The following is a 24,994-nucleotide window of genomic DNA, read 5'->3' as shown; positions in this document are numbered from 1 at the left end:
ACAAGAGAGACGAGAAACACTTTGGTAAGTAATATGTTACATTTATTATGTTTCCAAAACATCTTATTTAGTAATATGTACAGCTGTTTAATCAGCTGAGACAGGTGACGCCATTTTGCAAACTGCGCAATGACGAAGAATTTGTGGCGTCCTGTTTGAACGGTAGCTCACAGCGCCACTCCAGAATGACTTGACTTGTTGCGATACTTTCGTTGCGTGTGTGAACCCGGTTAAACGTCAAAATTGATCTCCAGTCAGCGATGTTTGTACAATCAGCCCGCAGGGTTGTAAAGTCTTTGCCTCGAACATGTGTTTGTACAAAACTAACTACTCTGGTTTCGTTGCTCAACTGTTTTGATGGCGGTTGAATAACGTTGTTTACAAATAAATGCAAGTTTATGTACCCATTGACTATTCCATGAAATATGTCTAAAAGAAATACTATTTCTTACGTTAAGCCACAAGAGCCTGCATTCTTAACCAGATTAAAACAAGAAGCAGGTTTTGTTCCTAAAGATACAGTTGAAACGAAGGTAGCCGTAATGTTCTAGACCTATATCAAATATTGCTATCTAATTTTGATTTCTTAGGGACAAATGCAGGATAAATCGGACATTGCTGTATTTACAGAATCTAGTTTGTTTCTTCATCTGTAGAGTTTAAGATAAAGGGAAAATTGTATAACCTCGAAAGAACACAATTTAATGCATGAACAGTTTTCGTATGACGTTCACAATGCTACTAAAGAACGCAAGTACCGGTGATGAGATATTAATGTCGCTGATGTCTGCTGCAGAAAACTGCGTCACGTCACTCCGACATATTAAGAGAAATAGAACCTACGCGTTCATTTTATGACACCCAGATTCGTGTAGCATTATCCATTAGTGAAAAACCGATAAAAACGGAATACAGTCAATGTCAACAATTTTTCCATAGAAAAATGTTACGCGGGGCGTTAAATTTCTCTCTCTCTCTCTCTCTCTCTCTCTCTCTCTCTCTCTGTGTGTGTGTGTGTGTGTGTGTGTGTGTGTGTGTGTGTGTGTGCGCACATTTTAAATGTATGTAATTTGCCTTACAGCTAGGTATATACTAGAATACTGTGCAGAAGTGTTGTAGTGCACATTATTATGGATCAGAAACATTGTAACTTCTTTCAAGAAGTGAAAGGCATTGATGTACTGAAAGCATAGAATTGTCCTTGTTCTTTGTCTCAGCAAGTGGATATAACTTTTTAAACTTATTTTACAGAAAGTAACTTTACCAAGCTGCACTGATGATGATTTAGATGACAAAGATGATGAGCAGCCTGTTGTCGTCGTACTGAAACCTGGTGACATATCGGCAGAAGAAGCAGAACAGATAAAGGCAGAACAGCTACAAAGTAAGTTATTTTATTAAGACTATATAGTATCAGTGTATAATTTTAATTGCAGATATTTCCTTTGTACATTTAAAATAAGGTTTTTGATGCTGCACTGTCAGACCTGAGGGTAGATCTTGAAAATCTTATGCTTGAGAATTCATCGAGATGATTGTTTACAAATTATATAATCCTGCATTTTGTAGTCATGTCTTTTCTGGTGTGGCGTAGTGTAATTTTAACCTTGGTATTACCAAAATAATTAGAGTGATGAACTTACTAGGGGCTAGTATATTGAAACTTCTTTTCTTATCTTGGTTTGTCCAAACAGCCATATTAATTTTGTATCAGCACTATCAGACACTAATATGTATAAAGTTTTTCTTAGCTTTGCTTTATGGGTTGATTATTGATGATAAGATTTGCTTTGGCAATGTAATAGGCCTAAAGACTATATGAACTGGTTAGTACAGAAAAAGAGTAATATTGTGGTTGCAGTTGACATGAAGTATAATGTAGACAAACAAGTTATTATTAGAATACATTAATGAAGTAGTAATACAGTGCTACTAAGATTTATTAGTAAATAAATGTAGCCCCACTGAAAACTTACAGAATGGTTTCAGATGTAAAACAACAAAAATATGAAGGATATCTAGTAAAGTTTATCATGTGTTTTTGAACTAGGGTAGTAGTGCAGTGTGTTACAAAACTTACAGATCAACTGATTGGAATCCTTATTTGTAAGAAATGGTCAATTAGAATCATAAAACATTTTCATTATTTATGAGGTTTACATAACTTGACATACTAATAATCTTTACACAGTTAAGAATCTTGTCGTTAAAGACTGACCAATATTTAGAAGATGCTTATCAGTTAGGTTTGTAGTTCTGTTAAATTATTAACTATTCAGATTTGTAATTCTGTTAAATTATTAACTATTCATCAATTTTAGTAGTAACTTGGCACAATGTTGATTAACAATCTGCTGGCTCCATATATGTTTGAGATAGTTTAAAGTAAGTAGATAAAGCTTCTTACATTTTTCTCTTCAGAATTTTGTTAAGGATACATTGAAAATACATATAAAGCCTTCTTTTTAAAATTTCTTATTTTTTGTCTTCTTTTTGCAGCTTCTCTAGTATCTGTCACATTAAAGATGGAATCATATCAGCCCATGATAAATTTTTTGTGATGTGTTTCACAAATAGTCACTTTCCTACTTAAAGATCAGAGCTTTGATGTACTGTGTTAAACTCAGTATCTGTGATGTACAACAATTCCCTGACCTAAAACTTACTTGCTGTGGGATGGGTAGTGGATTAATTGTAGGAGCTAGCCTGTTGAATACTGTGCCCTTTGTTCTCATAAGAGTTTGTATGGGAGCCTGCACAAAGCATACCAGTAGTACTTGGGCACTGGAACTGGCAATTCTCAATGTCAGACATGTATTAAGTTCAGTTTAATAATGAAGGCTACAATATGCCATATATGTGCTTTATACTCACAGTGCTCTCCAGGCTATACAAATTTCAGGATCTTCGTGATGACAGAAAGCTGACATTGGCTGTGTGGGATTAATTTTTAAAACTCATGAACATGAGTATTAGGTCTGATACTGGGATTGTACTGTAAATTTTTTAAAATTGATTGTGTGCGACCGGTGTCACCTTCTAGTTGTCATGTAGTTCCTGAGTGTCAGGTATACAAGGTGGTCAGAAACAGTCTGAACTTATAAGGGTGTTGCAGGGTAGATTGTGTTGAGAAATAATTATTAAGAAAAAAATTCAATACTTTGTCCTATTTTCAAGTTAATTAGCATTGAAGTTAGTGAATCAGGTTGTTTCACATGCAGATTCAAGTGGCCTGCCATATACAGTGTCACCAAACGTGTTCATTTGATTTCCTGAAACCAAACAAGAGGGCGATATAAAAATTGGACATGGGACGGGTGTAAGGATCGAACTCATTTATGCTATGAGGACTACTGACACTAGTTGTATCTGGCAGCGTCCTTGAATTTGTGTGTGCAGTGGCTTGACTGTCTAACTTCAATGCTAATTAACTTGGAAACAGGCCAATGCATTGAATTTTTTTTATTAGCAATTACTTGTCAGCACAACCTAGCCTGCAACTCTTTTACAAGCTTTCCAAATTGTTTCTTACCACCCTGTCTATTATGTATCAGTTTCATAGTGAACTAACAGTCTACATAGATCAAAGACATTGCTAAGTCTTGCATCAGAATGAGTGGCAACAAAAGTTATTTATTAAATATGTTTGATAGGAACTTAATCTATCAAGAATAGGCAAAATTTCTGAAGATTTACAACTGATACCATAGCCAAACCTTTTTATCAAAAAAGAAATAAGTAGATACGTATTTGGACTAGGGAACCATATCCAAATAACTTTCAATTTCTTTCCTGTGCTTTCAGTACAAGGGACATGTTAAATAATTATTTGTATTAAATTAAGTTTGTTTATGTTGGGAGGTAGATGGTATTATTTGCACCAAGGGCTGATTATCTTCTCCTCTTAGTCAGATCTGCTCCAAGGTAAACACATTGGTAGACATACTTTCACCCTGGAGAGGGTTATCTAGCACAAGTAAGATACTGTTTGTTCATATAATTACGGGAAAATATACTTGCACTGACTCAATGTAAAATCGGAGGCTCATAATCAATTCCCAATTGTGATGTGAATATTTTCAGTAGTTTTCCTCAGTCAAATGTTGCAACAGTTCTCGTAACAATGAAGCATTTGTGTCGTTCCACTCTCATTACTGTAACTGAATGGCTATCGCAGCTTGACAGTCAGTAACACGTTACATCTCGGCTAACGAGTACATGAGAAGGATCAGTTGGAGGATGATTGCCTGTTGTGACTTGGAATCACTCCTGTGAGATACTGAGCTAATTTTTCAAACAAGGGTACAACTTAGACTTTGCTAATTGTTCTTTTAGTTTTTGCTGCAACTGTAGTGACTTTACTGTCATTTGCTTGTGGAATTCATTTTGTAAAGGTAGTAATACATTACAGGAGAACACCACAAAATCCAGTACAACTGCATATCTATTCCTCAGTTTGAAAAGTATTTTGTTTAATAATTTCGTGCCAGTGGAATATTTCTTTGCTTCGGCATAGTATAGTTTTTAAATTATTTTGAAACTTTACTCCTTGCAGTGTAATTCTTGCACAGAAACCACTATTACACACTGAATAGCTTTTATCACATACTAAATATGTTTTATTTAATTCATCCTAGTTACCGAATCCGAATTGTGAAATAGTTTTTCTGGGGTTCCTACAAGAGAGAAAAAGCTTAATGCCTGTATTAAATTATAAAAGAACTTTGTCAGAGAATTTTTACAAAATAATTGATAGTATGCTGAGTTACTTTTATGATATCTTTTATTAATTTGGCATGGTCATAGCTTTCCTACAAACAATGGTATGTGGCTTTAAGTATGAAAAATTCTATAAAAATGTGCAGATTTACACTCCCAGTTCCTCTGCCTCTGATTTTAATTGACTACAATATTTTTGACATTTCCAGTAATCTGATTGGTGCGTATTAGTCCATCCATTCAGTCATTAAAAATGTCATGATTGCATGGTACGTATTTTAAGGCAGCATTGGGTACTGGTCACAAACACACATCTAGTCCCATCTGGCAGATAGCCTTACAGCTGGTTTCGATGTACTGAAAGTCATTGAAACAGTAGGTATTATTTTTATGCTGACATGCTTTACGGCAGTTAATTTTACTTTCTAATCACCCAAAAAAAATCTTCATAGGTAATGGAACACATCATTTGTTTATAACTAAGGACCATTAGCATCATCATCATCATCTTCTTGTATATTTTCCTGCCACTGGCAGGGTCTGATTGGAAAACACGTCTCACCATTTTCTCTGATCTTACCCACTTCCTCTGGCCCTTTCCTTTTAGCTCTTGTTCTCTTGTTATTCCTCTACATCCCCTGCATCTTTCTATACATCCTCAGCTCATTCAAATTTTTCACATGCCCATACCAATTTAATATTTTTCCTCAGTGTTCTCTTGAAGTGGTTCCTCATGTGTTATCCTCCTAAATTTCCTACTGCATCTTTTTGTTGTTCATATCTGACTTCTCAAAAACTCAATTCTTTTATTTGCATATTTGCATTTTAGTTCTTCCCTTGCCTTCATGGCCCAGTTTTCTACAGTGTACAACAAAATATATATATATATAATACAGTTGGTGTATCACTTTCTTACTTTTCTAGGGGACTTCTTTGTTTCATATCATTCGTCTCACATTTCTCATAACTCTGTCAGTTTGCCTTGCATATTCATTTATGTCTTACTTTCATTTTCCTGCATTACATTCCACAGGTACTTGAAAAGCTTTTCACAATTTTCAGCTGCTCCCCACCCAATATCCTGTTTATTATAGGTCTATTCCTTTTCCTTGTTGTGACGACTGTTTCACACTTCTTTGCATTAAATTTTAGGTTATACTCTAGCATAACTTATTCCCCAAATCTAAGTACTTCTGTACTTTCTCCTCATTGTTCCCCACACCATCAAATCATCAAACAACATTGCTGTCATCCTGTCTCCTATGTACATATTGTGTGTGATAATTGTGCAGCTGCTGAGAAAGTAACTGCCATGAATAAAATAATATTAGAAAGTTTTGGATGACTGACTGAGCTATGCAGGAATGCATGATAATCCACCATCAGCTATTAAGATAGGATGTGTCTCACATGTGGATAGCTTAATAAGTAAGAGCATTGCTCTCAAAAGCAACGGGTTTAGGTTTGAGTTGTGGTGTGACATGGAAGTCAGGAAGTGTATATTCCAATGCAGAGTGCTTCTGGTAAATACCTGTTGTTTATTTGTATAATTAGCTTAATATCTGTATGGCCATACTGATATTTGTTATATAACAACAGTTATCTATGTGCCACAGAAATAGAGAACTGTCTGTTTGCAGTGAACATTGTTACTTGTCACTCAACCAGCTGTAATCTTTAGTTATTCGACCTAGGTAATCTGATAATTTGAAGATGTGTGTAACAAGGAATGTCCTTAATTTTCTTTTGAATTTTTATCTTTATGCTTTGCTTTTTGTCAGATGTACATTTGTTGAAGGTCCTTAAACGAGGGTACAGATTCCTCCTCTGAACATACATGAAGATGGAAAGTCTGTAGGAAAATTGTATTTGTACCTTGTATTGCACATGTATGTAGGTCAGTTGGACAGATTTTATAATATGTGGCAAGTACCACTAAACGATTAGGACATCAGGAAATGAGTTAGAATGAAAAGATGTTTGAAGATGACTTTACAAGATGTATGTGCATTTATTTCTCATCAAATTCTTACTATTTGCTTTGGCACACACACACACACACACACACACACACACACTTTTATCAGTTGACATCAGGAGCCCGAAGATGATTATTGATACCCCTTCTCTATTTCACTGCTTCTCATTTGATTGATTGCTCCAGAAACCAAGCTGGTATATCCATAATGAGTGAGATGTAGATCTCTGAAATAGGATAAGATATTAGTAATTTCCTGAGACAATTTATTGTACAATTTGATTTTTTTATAGAAAGTGTGGTTTTGATTTGTTTGTTTATACATTCTTGGTAAATGTAAGCTCTGTGAATTAGTTTTATGTCTCTTCAGATATTATCTTACATGGTTGAGTCTGTGCCCTTGGTTAGTATTCTAGTGTCTTTTGCAAATGTTGTAGTTTTTTTAACAGTTCTTCAAAGTTATTGGAAGGTCTCTAACATAGGTTAAGAATGGGATTGGACTCAGTACTAACCTTTGGGGGACCACACATTATATGTCCCACCCCCCACCACCACATTCTAAAGTTAGTTTATTCCTCTGACGCAACTTTTGAGCATGCTCTTCTTTGTGTTATGAAGAATAGACTCCATTCCAGAGGACTGCTGTTAATGCTACAGCATTTTAGTTTCCTAAGTAGAATTTTATAGACCACACCAGCATAGTATTTGACTAGACTACAGATAAATCAGCCTTTATTGTTTTGCTCCGCCAGTACTTCATTTGAGATTTTGTACAAGGAAAGATCTAAATGTAATTAGATGAAGTTGTTTAGTGATGGTATCTTCAGCTGGGTGCCTCTACTACACACAGTCAGCCAGTCGTCATTTATGCAAAAGTATCTATTACATAAGAGTGGCTGTTTTAGTGTTCAGTGATTTTTGTGTTACATCTTCTGTGTTCTGAGGACATATTCCTTTCAGTTCCGTTTCATTCTAGGGAACGCGAAGAAGACACAGGGAATCAGATTCAATGAGTATGATAGATCCTAAAGTGCTGATCCTGTATTTGGGCAAAAACTACCATTTTTCCAATATATAGTGACTGAGAGTAGTGTTGGTGTTGTCGTGGATGAGCCGATCGGTTGATATCACCACAATGCAGATCTTTCTTTCTGATGCTTAAAACAACAGTTTTACTATCTGAAGGGAGTATTACTGGTTTGTCTGTGGTACATGAGGGAGCAAATTTATGGTGAATTATCATCTCCCCAAGCTGAAAAAAAAGTAACATAGCTTTTATGATGTTGCTCACTAGTGTTGCTTCATTCAGCTGTGGTGATGACAAAGTCTTGATGATTGGTTTCTGGTTTACTCGTATAAAATCCTTACTTGTAAAGATTTTTAAAAAAGCTTTTTCCTATTATGTTTGTCTGTCATGTCGGCAACTGGAAAATTGCTGAACGCATGAAGCAGTGGAGGCGGTTACCAATTTGTGCTACGTACAGGATGTGAACAGTCAAGTGAAGTCCATTTTCTCAGAAATTTCTGAACAGACCGGAGGGAGTGAAATGCCTCCATAATTAATTTAGAGGTTTTTTACCTTGTCTGTATTTTTATGAATAAATGGCAGTCTTTGTGGAAATACCCTTTGAATCATTGACTACTTACAGGGGTAGTTCAAAATTAGTCCTATATAGTCAGCACAACTCTGCCTGAAATAGGATCATAGCCAGTATAATCGCTACATTATAGAGTGCACATGATTACTACAATCTCCTTACAGACTGTGTTGCTGGAACGAGTGTATATTGCTGTTCTAAGCAGAACCTGCCAGAGTAAATTTAATGCATTGATATTTAGTTGTTAAATACCAGGTGCAATGTTTCCTCCCATTCTCAGGAAGGAATAATTGAAACTGGAGGCTCATAATTTCAGTGTGTCATTAAAACAGCAGCTATTATGCAGGAATCCAATTACATTCATCTCACTTTGTTATATGATGTTTGTTTAATAAAACAACAGATCATTTCTGTTTTTCTCATCGATTGCTTTATTTCATGCAGTGTGTGTATATTTGTATCTCTTAACAATGGAACAGAAGGTTATAGAATATTTGTGAATATGGCGTTTTAGCATTCAGTTATAACTTTTTTAATTAATTAATGTTTTTTTTCTTCCTGTGAAGAGATGTTTTAAATCTTGTGTGTTGTCCACTCATTATCCTAAATCTGTTTGATCGTACCCTCATTTACTTTAGGTGAAAACAAGACACAAAGTGCTAAAGGAATATCTTTGAGGAAAAAAGTTTAATATTTTTATGTACTGTGTCTATGGTTTCCCTACATTCTGCCTAAAAAGTGTTTGTGTGTATAGTTACTGAGCCATTAGTTACATTTTTGTTGTAATTACACAGTTTTTCTTTGTGGTAGTAACCTAACTGCTCATCATATTTTATCAACAACTTTTGAAAACCAAGGTCATACAAACTGTTAACTACCACTTTCACATTTAAGTCAATGTTATATGAATCGAGCAACAATTTGTCAATACTATTATAATTTAGCTTTTGATCCTTTTTGGGAACTTTACTGTGGGAACTAATAGAAGGCTGGACACGAAAAAGTGTCCTCACTCAGTACTGTTAGACAGAAAATTAGTATCAACTTACCTGGAAACAAGAAGTCTCTTGTCAAAACTTTCCCTAATTATTACATCAGATTTACAATATTGCTTGTCTGCATTTCTAACTTGTGCTCTTCTGGGTCCACAGTTGTGATGCAGCATTCAGAGATACCACCTTTTTAAGTTGAGAATAAGTGTTCCAATAAAAGTACAGAATACTAGGATTCAGTTATTTGTGATTTAACCAATTCTTTTTTCCTTTCAAAATGAAGCTCTAAGTTTTTCATGTCTGCAGTTCTTTTAAATGCATTTGCATCATGTGAACTAACTGTGTCTTTACCTAAAAACAACATCTAAAATTTTGTGGTTCATAATCTACATTATATCCATACTCTGTGAACCACTGTTAAGTGCATGGGTGATAGTACTCCCCATTCTTTAGTGCATTTTCCTGTTCCTTTTATGGGGAAGAATGACTGACTAAATGCCTCTGTGTGTACTGTAAGTAATTTAATCTTATCCTCATGTTCCTTCTAGAGCAATACGCAAGGAGCTGTAGTATTTTCCAACATTTAAAGTGGTTTTTGAAACTTTGCAAGTACATTTTCTCAAGATGGTTCATGTTTGTCTTCAAGAGTCTGCCAGTTCAGTTATTTCAACATCTCTGTGGCACTTTCCTAATGACCATTCTTTGCTGCCCTTCTCTGTATAAGTTCGATATCCCCTGTTAGTCCTATGTGGCATGATTCCCACGCACTTGAGCAATAGTCTAGTATGTGTCACGCAGGTGATTTCTGGCAATTTCCTTCACAGATTTACTACATTTCCATAGTATTTTACTAGTGACCTGAAGTCTGCCACCAGTTTTACCTAAGACTAAGACTGTGTGATTTTAAATCCCTACAAAGTAATACACCCAGATATTTGTATGATTTGACCGATTTGAATTGTGATTCGTTGATACTGTTGTCATAGGGTACTAAACTTTTCATTTTGTGAAGGGCACAGTTTTACATTTCTGGACGTTCAAAGAAAGTTGCCAAACTTTGCACCACTTTGAGATCTTATCATATCTTGTCAAAATCAGTAGTTATTGCATTTTAGTCCCGTCAGGTGCTTCTTTAATCTTCATTATGATTGGACACTTTTCAAAATTTTCCTATTAGCAGCACTATGCGTTCTTACATTGACAATGTTAACCTGATGTTAAACCTGGATCTTTTGTTTTCCAGTTAAGTTATTTTTCTGTCTTTTATTGATTATGACAGTCTCATGACAAACTTATGCAGTAGAATTTTTCAACAGACAATACTCCTGCTTTGTTGTGTTAAAGCAATATGTATTGTGTATATTATATTTGTCTGATATTGGTTTGAGTGAAAGTTATTTTAAAGTGGTAATGTTTTTTCTTCGTGTTCATTTTTTGTATTGTTTTTTTTCTCATAATTACTCATGTGTTTTTCTCACTTACTTGTTGTAATGAGTATCATAGCTCTCAGTTTTTGTTGTGTAATTTCTCTTTGTTTATGTTAAACTACTTGTTGTTGTGTCCCCACTTCTTGTAGGATTTTCTTGTTTGAATTTTGGTACTTTCTGTACTAGTCCCTGCTTTTGTGCATAGTGCAGCCCTTCAGCACCACTTTACAATCTGCACATATTTTTGTGCCTTAAAAATGAATTTAACAGACTTTTATCACTATTTACCGTGAATTCTTTTAATATAGGGCATACATTTTTATGCAAGCAGTGGTTGGGATGGGAGTGAGACAGTGTTGTAGCCTATCCCCGATGTATTCAATCTGTATATTGAGCAAGCAGTAAACGAAACAAAAGAAAAATTCAGAGTGGGAATTAAAATCCATGGAGAAGAAATAAAAACTTTGAGGTTCGCCGAAGATGATGTAATTCTGTCAGAGACAGCAAAGGACCTGGAGGAGCAGCTGAACGGAATGGACAGTGTCTTGAAAGGAGGGTATAAGATGAACATCAACAAATGCAAAATGACGATAATGGAATGTAGTCGAATTAAATTCAGGTGATGCTGAGGGAATTAGATTAGGAAATGAGACACTTAACAGTAGTAAAGGAGTTTTGTCATTTGGGAAGCAAAATAACTGATGATGGTCAAAGTAGAAAGGATGTAAAATGTAGACTGGCAATGGCAAGGAAAGCGTTTCTGAAGAAGAGGAATTTGTTAACATCGAGTATAGATTTAAATGTGAGGAAGTCGTTTCTGAAAATATTTGTGTGGAGTGTAGCCATGAAATGTGGTGCTATAGAAGAATGCTGAAGATCGGATGGGTAGACCACATAACTCATGAGGAATTGAGGTATTGAGTAGAATTGGGGAGGAGAGGAATTTGTGGCACAACTTGACAAGAAGAAGGGATCGGTTGGTAGGACATGTTCTGAGGCATCAAAGCATCACCAATTTGGTATTGGATGGCAGCGTGGAGGCTAAAAGTCGTAGAGGGAGACGAAGAGATAAATACACTAAGCAGATTCAGAAGGATGTAGATTGCAGTAGGTACTGGGAGATGAAGAAGCTTGCACAGGATAGAGTAGCATGGAGAGCTGCATAAAACCAGTCTCTGCACTGAAGACCACAACAACAACAACATTTTTCAGCTAAATTTATATTTTGTATTTCAAGTTGTTATAAGCTTTTAACTTTCGTGTTACTAGAAAAAGATGCAATTTTCCATTCGTTTTGCATTTGTGAATGGATTTTTTGTTGGTTATATTATTTTGTGATTTAACTTTTAAATTAAGAAATAAATTGTTGCAGCTGTTGCATATGCAAGAATTCTTGGATTTCATCTTGCAAATTTTTTGTTTCTGTGCATATAATTTTGTGGCATGATTTAAGTTTTTGATTATTTGTAATTTCCTGTTCTGTTCAGCTCTTGATATTCTGCTGCATCATTATATTCTCTAGAAGAGATGTCTGAGTATCTAACATATTTCCTCCATGTCCTTAAGGACCATTCTGCAAATACCTTTTGGTTTTCTTCATTTTCAGTCCCTGCTGAATTTCAGTTTCCAACGAATATTGTGCTTTTCTTATCGCATATTGTGTGCAATTTTAGTTATTGTTACAAGGTTTCTTTACCTGTACGCCAATGAATTCTTTCTTTTCCCTTCATTTTTGTGTCATCTAACGTAACAGCTAGGTCTATACGTCAGTCTTTTCATTTCCTTCAGCTACATTACACTTAGATGATACTAATACGTGCTACAAAGTTTTGTACAGTGCTAGAAATGAGAGCCAAGAACAACAAGCTAAAAATCCTGATTGGTTTGATGTGAGTGGGGCGAGGGGGGGGGGGGGGGAGTTCTTCAATAATTCAAAAACCAAGGCTTCTATTGAAAATGTTTTGTAGTGCAAAATTAAACTACATTAAACTTTCTACAAAAAATGTCCTATTCATTATTTCTCGAGGACTGATAGTTTCTGCATTGCAAGTGATGGAAAAATCACAGATTATTGGAAATAGTGTTGTAATGGTATAAAATTAATGTTTATTGTTAATTGAAGTGGTTTAAGAACAAATATTAAATGTGTGTATCACATCTAAGTGCAGTAGATGAGGGATGGCAGGTCACCAGAATGTGTTTATGCATTTCCCCTTTACATAGTTGACCGAGCGAGGTGACGCAGTGGTTAGACACTGGACTCGCATTCGGGAGGACGACGGCTCAATCCCACGTCCGGCCATCCTGATTTAGGTTTTCCGTGATTTCCCTAAATCGCTCCAGGCAAATGCCGGGATGGTTCCTTTCAAAGGGCACGGCCGACTTCCTTCCCCGTCCTTCCCTAATCCGATGAGACCGATGACCACGCTGTCTGGTCTCCTTCCCCAAACCAACCAACCAACCTTTACATAGTTCCAGAAACTGAATAGTGAGCAGGTGAGTCCCCATGCTCTTTGTCCCGCTACATCACAAGAAGGAACTAAAGAGTGTTTTTGTTATATCGACCCCCCACAGTGTGCATTATCAATTACTGGTGATGTATTGCACAGACATTCCTGGGTATTTATTTTCGTCAAAGTGTGGTAACACTACATGTAATACAGATACGAGTTACTCTTATACCAGCTCAAGAAACGAATATGGACAGAGTCTGTGTAAATATCTGCACATTGATCTGGAGGGAAACTCATATTGTACAGCAGCTGTAACATTCTTTCGGGAAAGGCAACTTCCCCCACCCTGCTCACTTTTCAGTATACAGACAGGCTGCACGTCCCCAGTATTTCCTCTACAGTTCTACTATGTGAGCAGACAGAATAACTTCTCTGAGCTCGTGCTTATATAGTGGGGTCATTTTCAATCAATTGGGTGAGTACTTTTTGCAGTTGTCAAGCTAGCTGGTATATAAAAAAAGCTATCAATTGTCTACCACACTAAAGAGGTTGCCCCAAGTGTAACATGCTGTCGCTATGCATTTGACAATTTCAATTTCACTGTCTCCACTACCAATGGCTGGAATACTTTTTGCAGTGTGAAAGGTATCAAATTCATCATCCTAGCCTCAGCTATCCCAACCTCTGAAGAAGCACAAAGGCTAAAATTGGCCCTCTCTGCAATGGAAGCAGGCCAACCAGGTTTTATGGAGCCTCAGGTACATCAACATGTGTAACAATGAATTACAAGATGTTTCTGTTCTAAACTTGAACATGGCCAGTCCCATTCTATCACACACATGCACATCCATCTTGCAAGATATACTGTAGATGTGTGGTAAGTGGCTCCAATTAATGCTGTCCACTGTAGAGGTGTCAGCAATTCCTGAATGGAAGAGATTTGTGCAGTCTACCAGCAACATAATTAATGGTGAAAGAAATGCACTAACTTTCTAGTCATTCACTAACTCACCACCATTTGTCTACAACACATTACAAGGCTTTACAGTATGCTGTCAACGGTAGACAGCAGCTGGATACCACACTTAGTCCATTCCCTTTCCCCCAACACTGGATAGATGACTTACAACATCAAACTTGCAGATTAAATGTTTCTCGGCTGTTTTTATAGAAACTTATAAAAGCTCTCTGTACAACTGCAATTAAATACTTAATAAACTGAAAGTAACTCCACTATATAGACATGAGCTTAGTGGAGTTATTTTGTCTACTTACATAAGAAAACTGGACAAGAAATGCTGGGAAGTTACAGCCTGCCTGTTAACTGAAGCAGGAGGAGGGATAGTGGTGGGGGAAGTCACCTTTTCCAGAAGAACACTACAACTGTTGTTCAGAATTGCTAAGGATCAATTTCTCCTCTAGCAGTGTAGAACAATGTGCTTATATTTACATAGAATCTATCGTGAGTTAGTATTACAGTAACTCATATCTATATTCCATGTAGTGTTAATGCACTTTGTGGAAAATAAACACCAACTCCCCCCCCCCCCCCCCCCCAACATGCATGTGCACTGGAGTACCAGTGATTTGTAAAGCGAGCTGTGGAAGGGTCCGTATAGTCAGTACAGCTTTGTGAAACACTATGTAGTTGCTTCATGTGATGTAGAGGGGGTAGAGAGAGAGTTGGGAGTCACATGTTTGATCTTCAGTTTGTAGACCTACAGAAGGAGAGAACTGCACAGTGACAACCTGGCAACTTACCTTCCCCCATGTGTCAAAAATCAGCAATTACAGATTTTTTCCCCCTATTCTACCTGTTTTGGTCTTTTTTACTTGGTTACCCTAAACATCCATTTATCTATTGTGTCCTGTATGTCACTTCTATTGTATGAACACTAAATATGCAGTCTTTTTAAGTGTTATCAAATAGAAGTAACCATTTTCTAGTATATTCTACTGTAATATCAATTTATATACTCACTTAAAATTTGTTCTTGTTTAAATTCCATTAAACAGCTGTATAAGAAGATAGGAAACTTGCTTGTGATACTTTTATACTGTTAAGGATTTTCCATGATGTTTTGCACTGGATTTTGGAGAAAATGCCTTCTATTGCATATACCTGTAAAAGTGGCAACTTACTAACATTCAGAATTTCTGGGTGTGTGCATTGATGAGAAATTGGATTGGAAGAAACGTCTATGATCTGCTGAAACGGTTACGTTCACCTACTTATGCTATTCGGGTTATTGCAAATTTTGGCAATAAACATATCAGTAAATTAGCCTACTGTGCCTATTTTCATTCACTACTTTCATATGTCATCATATTTTGGGACAATTCGTCATTAAGAGAGAAAGTATTCATTGCACAAAATTGTGTAATCAGAATAATAGCTGGAGTCCACTAGAGATCACCTTGCAGACATTTATTTAAGGAACTCAGGATATTCACAGTACAAAAATAACAGTGAAGTGCATAGCTACAACACTAGAAGGAAGGATGATCTTCACTATTCTGGATTAGATCTCACTCTGTCACAGAAAGGGGTGAATTATGCTGCTACAAAAATTTTTGGTCATTTCCAAATAGTATTAAAAGTCGGAGAGATAGCCAACCAACATTTAAAAGCAAATTAAAAGAATTTGTGAATGACAACTCCTCTTACTCAATAGATGAATTCTTAGATATGAAGTAGTTAAAAAAAAAAAGTGTAAAGAAAACTTATTTTAAAATGACACATTCCACATCATTACAAAATGTCGTATTCATGATCTATGGAACAAGGATTAATGTATGTACGTATGTATGATCTGAAATTGTGACTTTTGAAATTGTGTATCTTTATGTTGCCTGAAAAACAGATGAAATGCAATAGGTCTACATGTCCTGCCCAGGTTTTCTATTCCTGCTTCATACAGTCTGCTAAATACAATGCCTAGTATTTAATGTTCACTGTTGTCGAACTGCTGTATCGTGGAATTTATGAGTAGCCTATTAGTAGCAAGGGCTGCTTCAGCTCCCAAAGAAGTTTTTGTGTAGACATTTACTTGGCACTCTTGCCAATTTCTGACTATTAAGTAGCATTTTATGAAGTCTGCCACTTGTAGTTATACCGGAAGATAAGCATCTTCATTTCCTATGCCTGTTATAGTATTTATTACATTTTGTACCTGACCCGAGACATTGTAAGTGAATAGTGCTTTGAAAATAATAATTCAAATATTTCCTATTGTAAAATGTGAGTTGCCACATATTTTGTAGAACTTGAAAATTTGTGTATATTTTGCAGTTATCAAAGTTTTGTTTGTCATTTTCATTTTGTCTTTGTGCTCAGAGGCAAAAACACTCACTTTTAACATTGTGTATGATTCATTCCACTGGCAATTGAATAGGAGCATTTTTATGGTCTACTTTGCAAAGATGTGCAAACATGATGTTTTGTAACCAAGTTTAAGTTCCCTAGTTACAGTGTTGCTTTATGAGCATTCCAGTTTGTTGAATGTAGGTGTTATATTCTGTGCTGTATCTCCTTTTTTGTACTACACTTGTTCATCACTAATAATTTGAATAGCCAGTGTCACATGCCTTAATTCCGGTCTTTTCTTACAACACATTTTTTCGCCACTAATAATTTGCCAAAAGTTGTACATAATGTGACTGTATACATTTTATTGTTGTGCCTTGTTGATCTTAGTAATATGTAGGCAATACAATGTCTAGTAGCCCTTTGTATATGATGTACCTGTAAATATGAAGCATTAGTCCATATCATTGTTAATTGTTATTCTATAATAATATTTTGACACCATTGCACTGCTCGTAATGAACTACTGCGCCTACATTATTGTTGTTCATAATAATTACTACCCTTAAAGGCAACTCGCCGTTTAAATATGCTCAATAAGTGTTTTTATGTTATTTAGTTAAATTATTAAAATTTGTCTATGGTGTGCGGGTGTTTTAAAATAAAGTACGTGTCGAGAAACTCGGGCGAAGTGTCGGGAGCGGCAATTTTAAAAACTGTGCATATCTGCATCACCAAATACTTGGCTACTGTTTTGTTTAAAAGTTGTCGAAACTTGTAGACCCGTGTTCTAAAACGTGTAATCATGAAATGTATAAATAAACTTTGGTTAAGGATAGGCAGGTGTGACGTAGCGCCGTGAAGCGGGAGATACGTTAAATGCAGGCTCCTACCGCGTTCTTCCTTTGAATCTATTTCGTTTCATGAATGCGCTTGTGTGCTGACGTCATCGTTCCATTTGGAAATTTTCGGGCGAGTCCATTGTGAGGAGGGGGGAGGGGAAGCCGTAGCAGTAACTGAAATTCATGATACGGCCTCCCCCACGGTAATGGTATCGTCCATACGCATCAAATCAGCTATCTGCCGCAGGGAGCATATTTCTGTTTTGGAATGCGTACTGAGGCTTGCGTCTTGTTACAATTTTCGTTGGCGCTGTTGGTACAGAGGGTCTACTTTAAGCACATCTTGTTAGTGTTACGATATTTTCCTAATGTAACTCGCGATGATGGCAACCTGAGTTAATTTATTTAAGTGGCTGACACACACACACACACACACACACACACACACACACACACGCACACACAAACAAACAAAGCCTAAAATTTGCCATATTCTGTCTCGCGACTCACTGCTTGCAATTAATTCATTTTAAAGAATAATCAGAAAGAGTACGATCCAAATGACACGGCCTTAGTCAGCAAGAGTAGAGTGCAACGTGAATTTTTTTTTAACTTTTTTTATTGGGGTACCTTAGGGATTGAGTGTGGAAATTCACTTTCACATTGCTCAGTAGTGCGTTTGGCTTACGTGTCGCCAGGTTAACCAACTGTATGTGTACCTAGTGACCAGACTACATATAGTACCAGCGACGCTCCTAAAGAGCTTGATGACTTTCTATTGGTAATGTCTCTGCTTACTTTTCCGGCGAATGCGTTTTTGCTTCGCTTCATTAAGATGTCCCAGAGATGAAATGTAAATGCGCATCGAAACTGGCGTCGTCGTTGTAATTTTTGCTGATCGTTTTGGTGGGCGACTTGTTCTTAGTTACAACGCGAAGTGCCTCTCATGCGTCTAATTAACAACAAATCCAGCAAATATCTGGAAACAGCACCCACGAAATAGAAATAAATGAATCTGTCTCCAAAAAGCGGGCAGAATTATATCATACTAATTACCCAATGAGTACTTGTTTCAGAGAGTACACACACACACACACACACACACACACACTTCGTGTCTGACACGTTGTTGAAGAAAGATACGTGCTATTGTGACTGCTAATGATCCAATCATATCGTGTAGATTCCTCGTGGCGCCTATGACAGTTCGCAGTTTAATTCAGTATTCCAGTGTCGCATTGTGTGTGCTTGCTTTTTATGTAAATAAATACTCTCATTTGTACCCCAGTGGATTCTGTGCCAGATTTAAGATTAGCATCTTTCTGAACGATGCGGACCTGGGCTCTTATTGGAGAGGATCCGGCTTCAAATCCCGGTATGACCACCGATGAAATTTCCGTAATCGCCACAAAAATCAGAAGGAGAATACTGCTGTTATTCCTCCGACAAGGCCAATTTCTTCCCTATCCTTTTCAAACCGAGCTAGCCAGACTGTCGACCAGACGTCAAGCAGTTACAAAAAATCATTGTCTTTTATTATTGGACATGTTGGATTGATTACACGCTATTGTTTGTAAGCACATCAGTTAGCTGGCAGGGAAGATTCCTCCGAAGTAATCGGAGGGATCGGGACGTTTCATTGCGAACAACATTAAGAGCCAACAAATTTTGCTAAACGAATGTACAAACTGTTGCACAGGTTAAAAGCATATTCAGTGTTTCGTTAATGCAGATTAATTTATGCCGAAAAGGATTCCGTCGGTCCTTTTTTATTTTCTTCAAAAACAAAACCGTTAAACACAGAAATGCGAAACCAGTGGAGGGCCTAATATGCTCTGCGTGCAGATTCGCAGAGGTAAATGTTGGGAACTGATGTGTGAGGCATGTACTAAGTAAAGTGTGGTCTTGATGTGATCTGTAAGGAAAAAAGCTGGTGGCACAAGGGGTCGCCGCCGAACTCTTTTACTGAGTAGACTACATATGGAAGATGGCGTTCGTAGGAAAAAAAGGGAGAAGGGGGCTGGAGGCGAAGCCCCAACTTACAGTAGCACCTCTTGGCGACCCCTCGACTGTCAGCACTATTGCTCAGTAATCCCGAATGTTCAGTAATACTGAACGTGTGTGAGTTAGTTTGAGGATTGTGTAGCAATACTGAACAGATCGAAAACTTTTAAGATGTGTTACGCTGTCTGAGAAGTACTGTAACATCTGTGGGCATTATTGACAATATCAATGATAGTTGGCTTACGTGCGTATCAGGACTTCCGTGTGTTCGCTGTTGTGCTTATATACTAAAATGAGTTAAAATTAAGAAGAAAGATTATTCATATTATAGTGCATTGCCGGCGGTGTTGATGTTAAGACAGAGGAATATAAAAATCTGAAAATTATGAATTATTTTTGGAAGATTTTCCCTACAGCTACGAGGGATGTACTTCTTAATTTTTTTTAATTATTGAAGAACAAGCTAAGGAGACATTTATTGCCAGTAATGCTCAAATGTTGGACCGTTCAAAGAGTAAAATTTTCTTATAATCGTTCACCTCGTTCATCCTCCATTTTCTCACCAAGTTAACGTGAGCGACTTTCTTGCGGTCCTTATAACTGTTTTTTAACCACTGTCTCTTTTTCTTTTGTTTGAAACAAAACAGACCGCTTACCACTGCAACAGCATCTTGATCGTCCATAGTTTCGAAATAGGCTATATATGGCACATTTTGATAGAACTGTCTAGGGAGAGCTTCAGTAATATTGCACAATATTATTATACAATAATATAGACCATCTGCTGGCTAATGTATATCTTAAATACAACGAAAGCTTATCCTTTGCCGGCTTCCACATATAAATAGACCCTGACCCCCAACGTAAGTCTGTAAACAGTCGAAAAGATGCGACATTGTTGGATTAGACCATTGTAAGTAATTCACTGGAACCAGTGGAGCATCTGTTAAGGAGACCGCTGCCAGGATTTTTATAAGTCCACATAGCTCATACTACAGTGTGACTGAGAAGCTAATGGGAAATAAATGAGAATTACTGGAAGAAGGGCGACATTGTCTTCATAAGTGTTATCAAATAGAAGTAACCATTTTATAGTGTATTCTACTGTAATATCAATTTACATACTCACTTCAAATTTGTTCTTGGTTACATTACATTAAACAGCTGTATAAGAAGATAGGAAACTGCTTTTGATACTTTTATACTTTTAAGGATTTTCCATGATGTTTTGCACTGGATTTTGGAGAAAATTATCTAGTGCTTTGCCTTCTATTGCGTAGACTTGTAAATATGGGATCTTGCTAAGGCAGAATACTCAAAATTTCTGGGTGTGTGCATTGATGAGAAATTGGATTGGAAGAAACACGTCGATGATCTGCTGAAACGATTACGTTCAGCTACTTATGCTATTAGGGTTATTGCAAATTTTGGTGATAAACATATCAGTAAATTAGCCTACTATGCCTATTTTCCTTCACTACTTTCATATGTCATCATATTTTGGGGCAATTAGTCATTAAGTGAGAGAAAGTATTCATTGTACAAAAGCGTGTAATCAGAATAATAGCTGGAGCCCACCCAACATCATAGACATTTATTTAAGGAACTCAGGATATTCACAGTGAAATTTGTCATCAATAACCCATCCCAATTCAAAAATAACAGCGGAGTGCATAGCTACTAAACTAGAGGAAAGGATGATATTCACTATTCTGGATTAAATCTCACTTTGGCACAGAAAGGGGTGAATTATGCTGCCACAAAAATCTTTGGTCATTTGCCAAATGCCGGCCGAAGTGGCCGAGCGGTTCTAGGCGCTACAGTCTGCGACCGCTACGTTCGCAGGTTCGAATCCTGCCTCGGGCATGGATGTGTGTGATGCCCTTAGGTTAGTTAGGTTTAAGTAGTTCTAAGTCTAGGTGACACAGAAGTTAAGTCCTATAATGCTGAGAGCCATTTTTTTTTCTTTTTTGGCATATGCAAGACAGCTTCATTGAAAGATTTTGAGAACCAGTAATTCATCAATAGAGGAGGTGGCTTACAAAATTTTTGTTCGACCGGTTCTTGAATGTGATTCCTTTGTCTCGTGCTCAAACTAAATTTGATTAATGTAAGATATTTAGAACACTTGGAGACGAATTGTGCGATTTATCACAGGTTTGCTTCATGGAACAGTCCCCAGTGCAAGAAACTACTGGGCACACATTGTGCATCATGATAAAATGCAGGGTATTACGTTTTAAAATTAGTCAAGGAACTTAATAGATCTCTCACACACATATCGCTTAACGACTCTGATGGTAAAGTTAGGGATATTCGGTTTGAAACATAAGCGTAATGACACTCGATATTCATGCACACAATTTGCGGATGGGTTAGGATGAGGGGTAAGGCCGCTTTCGAAGACAAGATGCAGATCTATATTTTTACTCAGTGTGGCTTATGTAGATGAGACCATGTCCAGAACACTTGCGTGACCCATTATTGAGTACTCCTCGAGTGTATGGGATCAGACTGAATTAACGGAAGACATCGAAGCAATTCAGGGGCATGCTGCTAGATTTGTTACCGGTAGGTTCGATCAATATGCAAGTATTATCGTAATGCCCTACTGACTCAAACGGGAGTCCCTGGAAGGAAGAAGGCGTTCTTTTCACGAAATAGTGTTAACATTTGAGCACCGCCATTTGCGTCAGACTGCAGAACGATCCTATTGCCAACAACAGACATTTAGCGTAAGGACCGCGAAGACAACATAAGAGAAATCAGACCTCGTATGGAAACATGAAGATTCTCGCTTCACTCTCGAGTAGAACAGGAAATGGAAGGATTATCAGTGCTCCAAGAAACACCCCCCCCCCCCCCCCCCATATGCACCGTTGGTGGCTTACGGGAGAATGTACGTAAATATAGATCTATGAAAGATTGGTCAATATAGTCACTTATCAGGCTATAAACCACCATGGGTCAGGAAACAATGCACAAATGCAGGAGCCATTGCACACATGTCCCCCCATAAAGACACGAAGTGATGCAAAGAATCGTTAGTTATGGCTGTAACACATCTAACTTTCCTCCGTATTTCATACGGGCGAATCATACACAGATCATGACGTCTACTGTTGATAATGGAGGAGGTATGGCCCCAAAGGCCCGTCTGTCGTAGCTCTGTGTAGAATGTACATGTAGGTGTGCGGTTCATTGAGTGTTACGAAACGTCAGTAGAAGCTCCGTTGGCAACCGTCGGTCTACGTACAATCGATTTGCAAATAATACGATTCGGTGACGTATAATCCGGCCCTGTAAACGTACGAGCGCGTGCTGAAAAGTCATGCCTCCTAATTTTTTATGTGAAAACTCTTAAAGCATTTTAAATAAAACGAACATTACTAACATCACCTATGCCGCTGGAGGTCTCCGAATTGTAGCGTGTAACATGGCGGTGTGTAACATAACTACAATATGTTGGTGCGTGAGAAACGGCGTGCTGTTTTTCAAGTTTCAAATTCGAAAAGTTCGTTCATACATGGAGCACCCTCTCTTTCAGTTCAACAATGCTAGACCACACACGACCTCTGCGACATCTGCAAGTATCGGATACCTTGGGTTCACTGTCATCGACCACCCTCTAAACAGTCCCAGTCTTGGCCCCATCCGATTTTCCAAAACCTGAATATCAGCTTCGAGGGCTTCACTTTGATAGTGATGAAGCGGTGCAGGCAGAGGTGAGGTTGTGGCTACGTCAACCAAGTCAAACATTCTGCAGTGACAGTATCAACAAACTGGTCTCTCGTTGGGTGAAACCTTTTCGTTGATAGGGTGACTATGTTGAGAAATAAATATGTAGACTTGAAAAATAAAGACCTAGAATGTTAATAACGTTTGTTTTATTTAAAGTACTTTAAGAGTTTCCACATAAAAGATTCGGAGGCATCTGGATAAAATAGAGGAGACCAAGAGTGACGCAGAGTATGGAACAAGGACGAACTAAATAAATTGATAGACAAAGAATACCAATAAGATACACTCACAAGACTGGTATGGAAGTTTATTAGCTTTTTCCGGATGTCAAGGAATGGAGAAATGGAAATGGATGTGGATCACTTAAAACGGATACGAGGAATAGTTCACACCATTAGCAGGCGCGTTGACCATAAGTCACATACCTGCATAGGTTTATTAAAGAAGTATAATCGTGTTAGTGTGGTGCGGCTTGTTTCTCGAGCACGCAGAGTGCAATTGCAGGAAGCTGAGTACCTGTGCTGTGTGGAAGGCAAATTCGTGGAGTTGGTGTAACCTACAATTTTCTGAGAATGAAGAACTACTGTGAGCTATTACAGCCATCATGTGATTAATATAGGCCTCAAAACGTAAAACAATTTTCGCAAGAGCCTATGAATATCTCCCAGTTCAACGTAGGCAAATAAATGAATAAATGCGGAAAATCATACTTAGAGACTCTGATTTTAGATTCCGAAGAATTAGTACTTCCTAGTAAAGGGTGTCTCGTTACAAAACGTTAGCTGCTTTTATCTCATGAAATTCATTCATACTTTAAGAAGCAAACCTTTACCTAATATGAAATGGAAGGTATTATCTCTTAGGCGTACGCCTGGAATTGAAAGTTCAGCTTTGAAGTAGCTTTAAAGATGTGTCGTCGCCAAAGCAAACGCTCTTTGGGCATCCTTCGCCTATGTATTGAAAGATGACAGTTTATTTATTAGTAGTTCAAGCCTTTAGTTATCACTTATAAATGTGACAGGACACGCTAGAGGAACAATTTCACTGTGTGGAATAGGCATAACTGTAGTAACAGCATTGCCGTTCTCGTTGTCCCCTGGCCCGATCCGCCTCCCGCCACTCGCTACACAAGTGTTGGAAGTAACAACTATAGTAGCAACAGCAGTGGCCTTCCTCGTTTCCCCCGCCGCTCTCGAGAGCGTAAGGGGTAGGTTCAAATTCCAGTCAGGCTTCTAATTTAGATTTCCCACGGCATTCTGAATTTACTTCATTAGAATGTCGAGTTAGTTCCTTAAGAAGGTTACAGACATTTTGTTACTGGGTCATGTGAGAAACTTGCTTAGCACTACGTCCGTATTGATCTTCATGTTGATGAGACACTAACACCGCCCCACCTCCCTTAAAAGACTGCTGAGAGTGATTTTTGTGTGTGTGTGTGTGTGTGTGTGTCTGTGTGTGTGTAGGAGAGAGAGAGAGAGAGAGAGAGAGAGAGAGAGAGAGAGAGAGAGAGAGAGAGAGAGGCAACGTGAATGTGCTACTTACAGATTACGATTACGTGCCACTTATCAAGAGCAATAAACACTGTAATTTCACGTAACTTCCAAATTAAAATTTAGGTTTGTTCGGTGTCACAAAGAGCAAACGCGTAGTGCACTGTTGATGGTATCGGTTTGATTTATAACGACGATGTGCATGGTACTTTGTGACTCTTAGTTTGGCTGTTTTCTTTGGTTTCGCTCTGACAACCACACAGACACAACGCTTCACACAAACTCATTACAATCTGCGCTAGAATTATTTAGTAGTGGTTAAGACACCGGGTACATGTTTGCAAGGAGAGCGCATACTCCTCGTACAACTGTGCTGATTACGATTTTGTTTCGTTTATCGAAATAACGTCTGGTTAATAGTCTTGTTGATGATGGGCGTTAAA

At 37.5% G+C, this 24,994-nt stretch overlaps 1 protein-coding gene across 1 annotated transcript in view; it reads left to right on the top strand.

Annotated features, from left to right (window-relative positions):
- Positions 1-339: 339 nt before the first annotated feature.
- LOC126261993 (uncharacterized protein KIAA1143 homolog) overlaps positions 340-24,994 on the top strand; it is a 346,013-nt gene continuing 321,358 nt past the window's right edge. The window contains exons 1-2 of the mRNA XM_049958585.1: positions 340-533; positions 1,252-1,384. Of these exons, the coding sequence (XP_049814542.1) occupies positions 426-533; positions 1,252-1,384 (241 nt within the window). The 5' untranslated portion in view covers positions 340-425. The remainder of the gene's footprint in view (positions 534-1,251; positions 1,385-24,994) is intronic.

Source organism: Schistocerca nitens, chromosome 1, assembly GCF_023898315.1.
Source record: "Schistocerca nitens isolate TAMUIC-IGC-003100 chromosome 1, iqSchNite1.1, whole genome shotgun sequence".
Classification (NCBI taxonomy): Eukaryota; Metazoa; Arthropoda; class Insecta; order Orthoptera; family Acrididae; genus Schistocerca; species Schistocerca nitens.
This window is presented reverse-complemented; position numbering and strand designations above follow the sequence as displayed.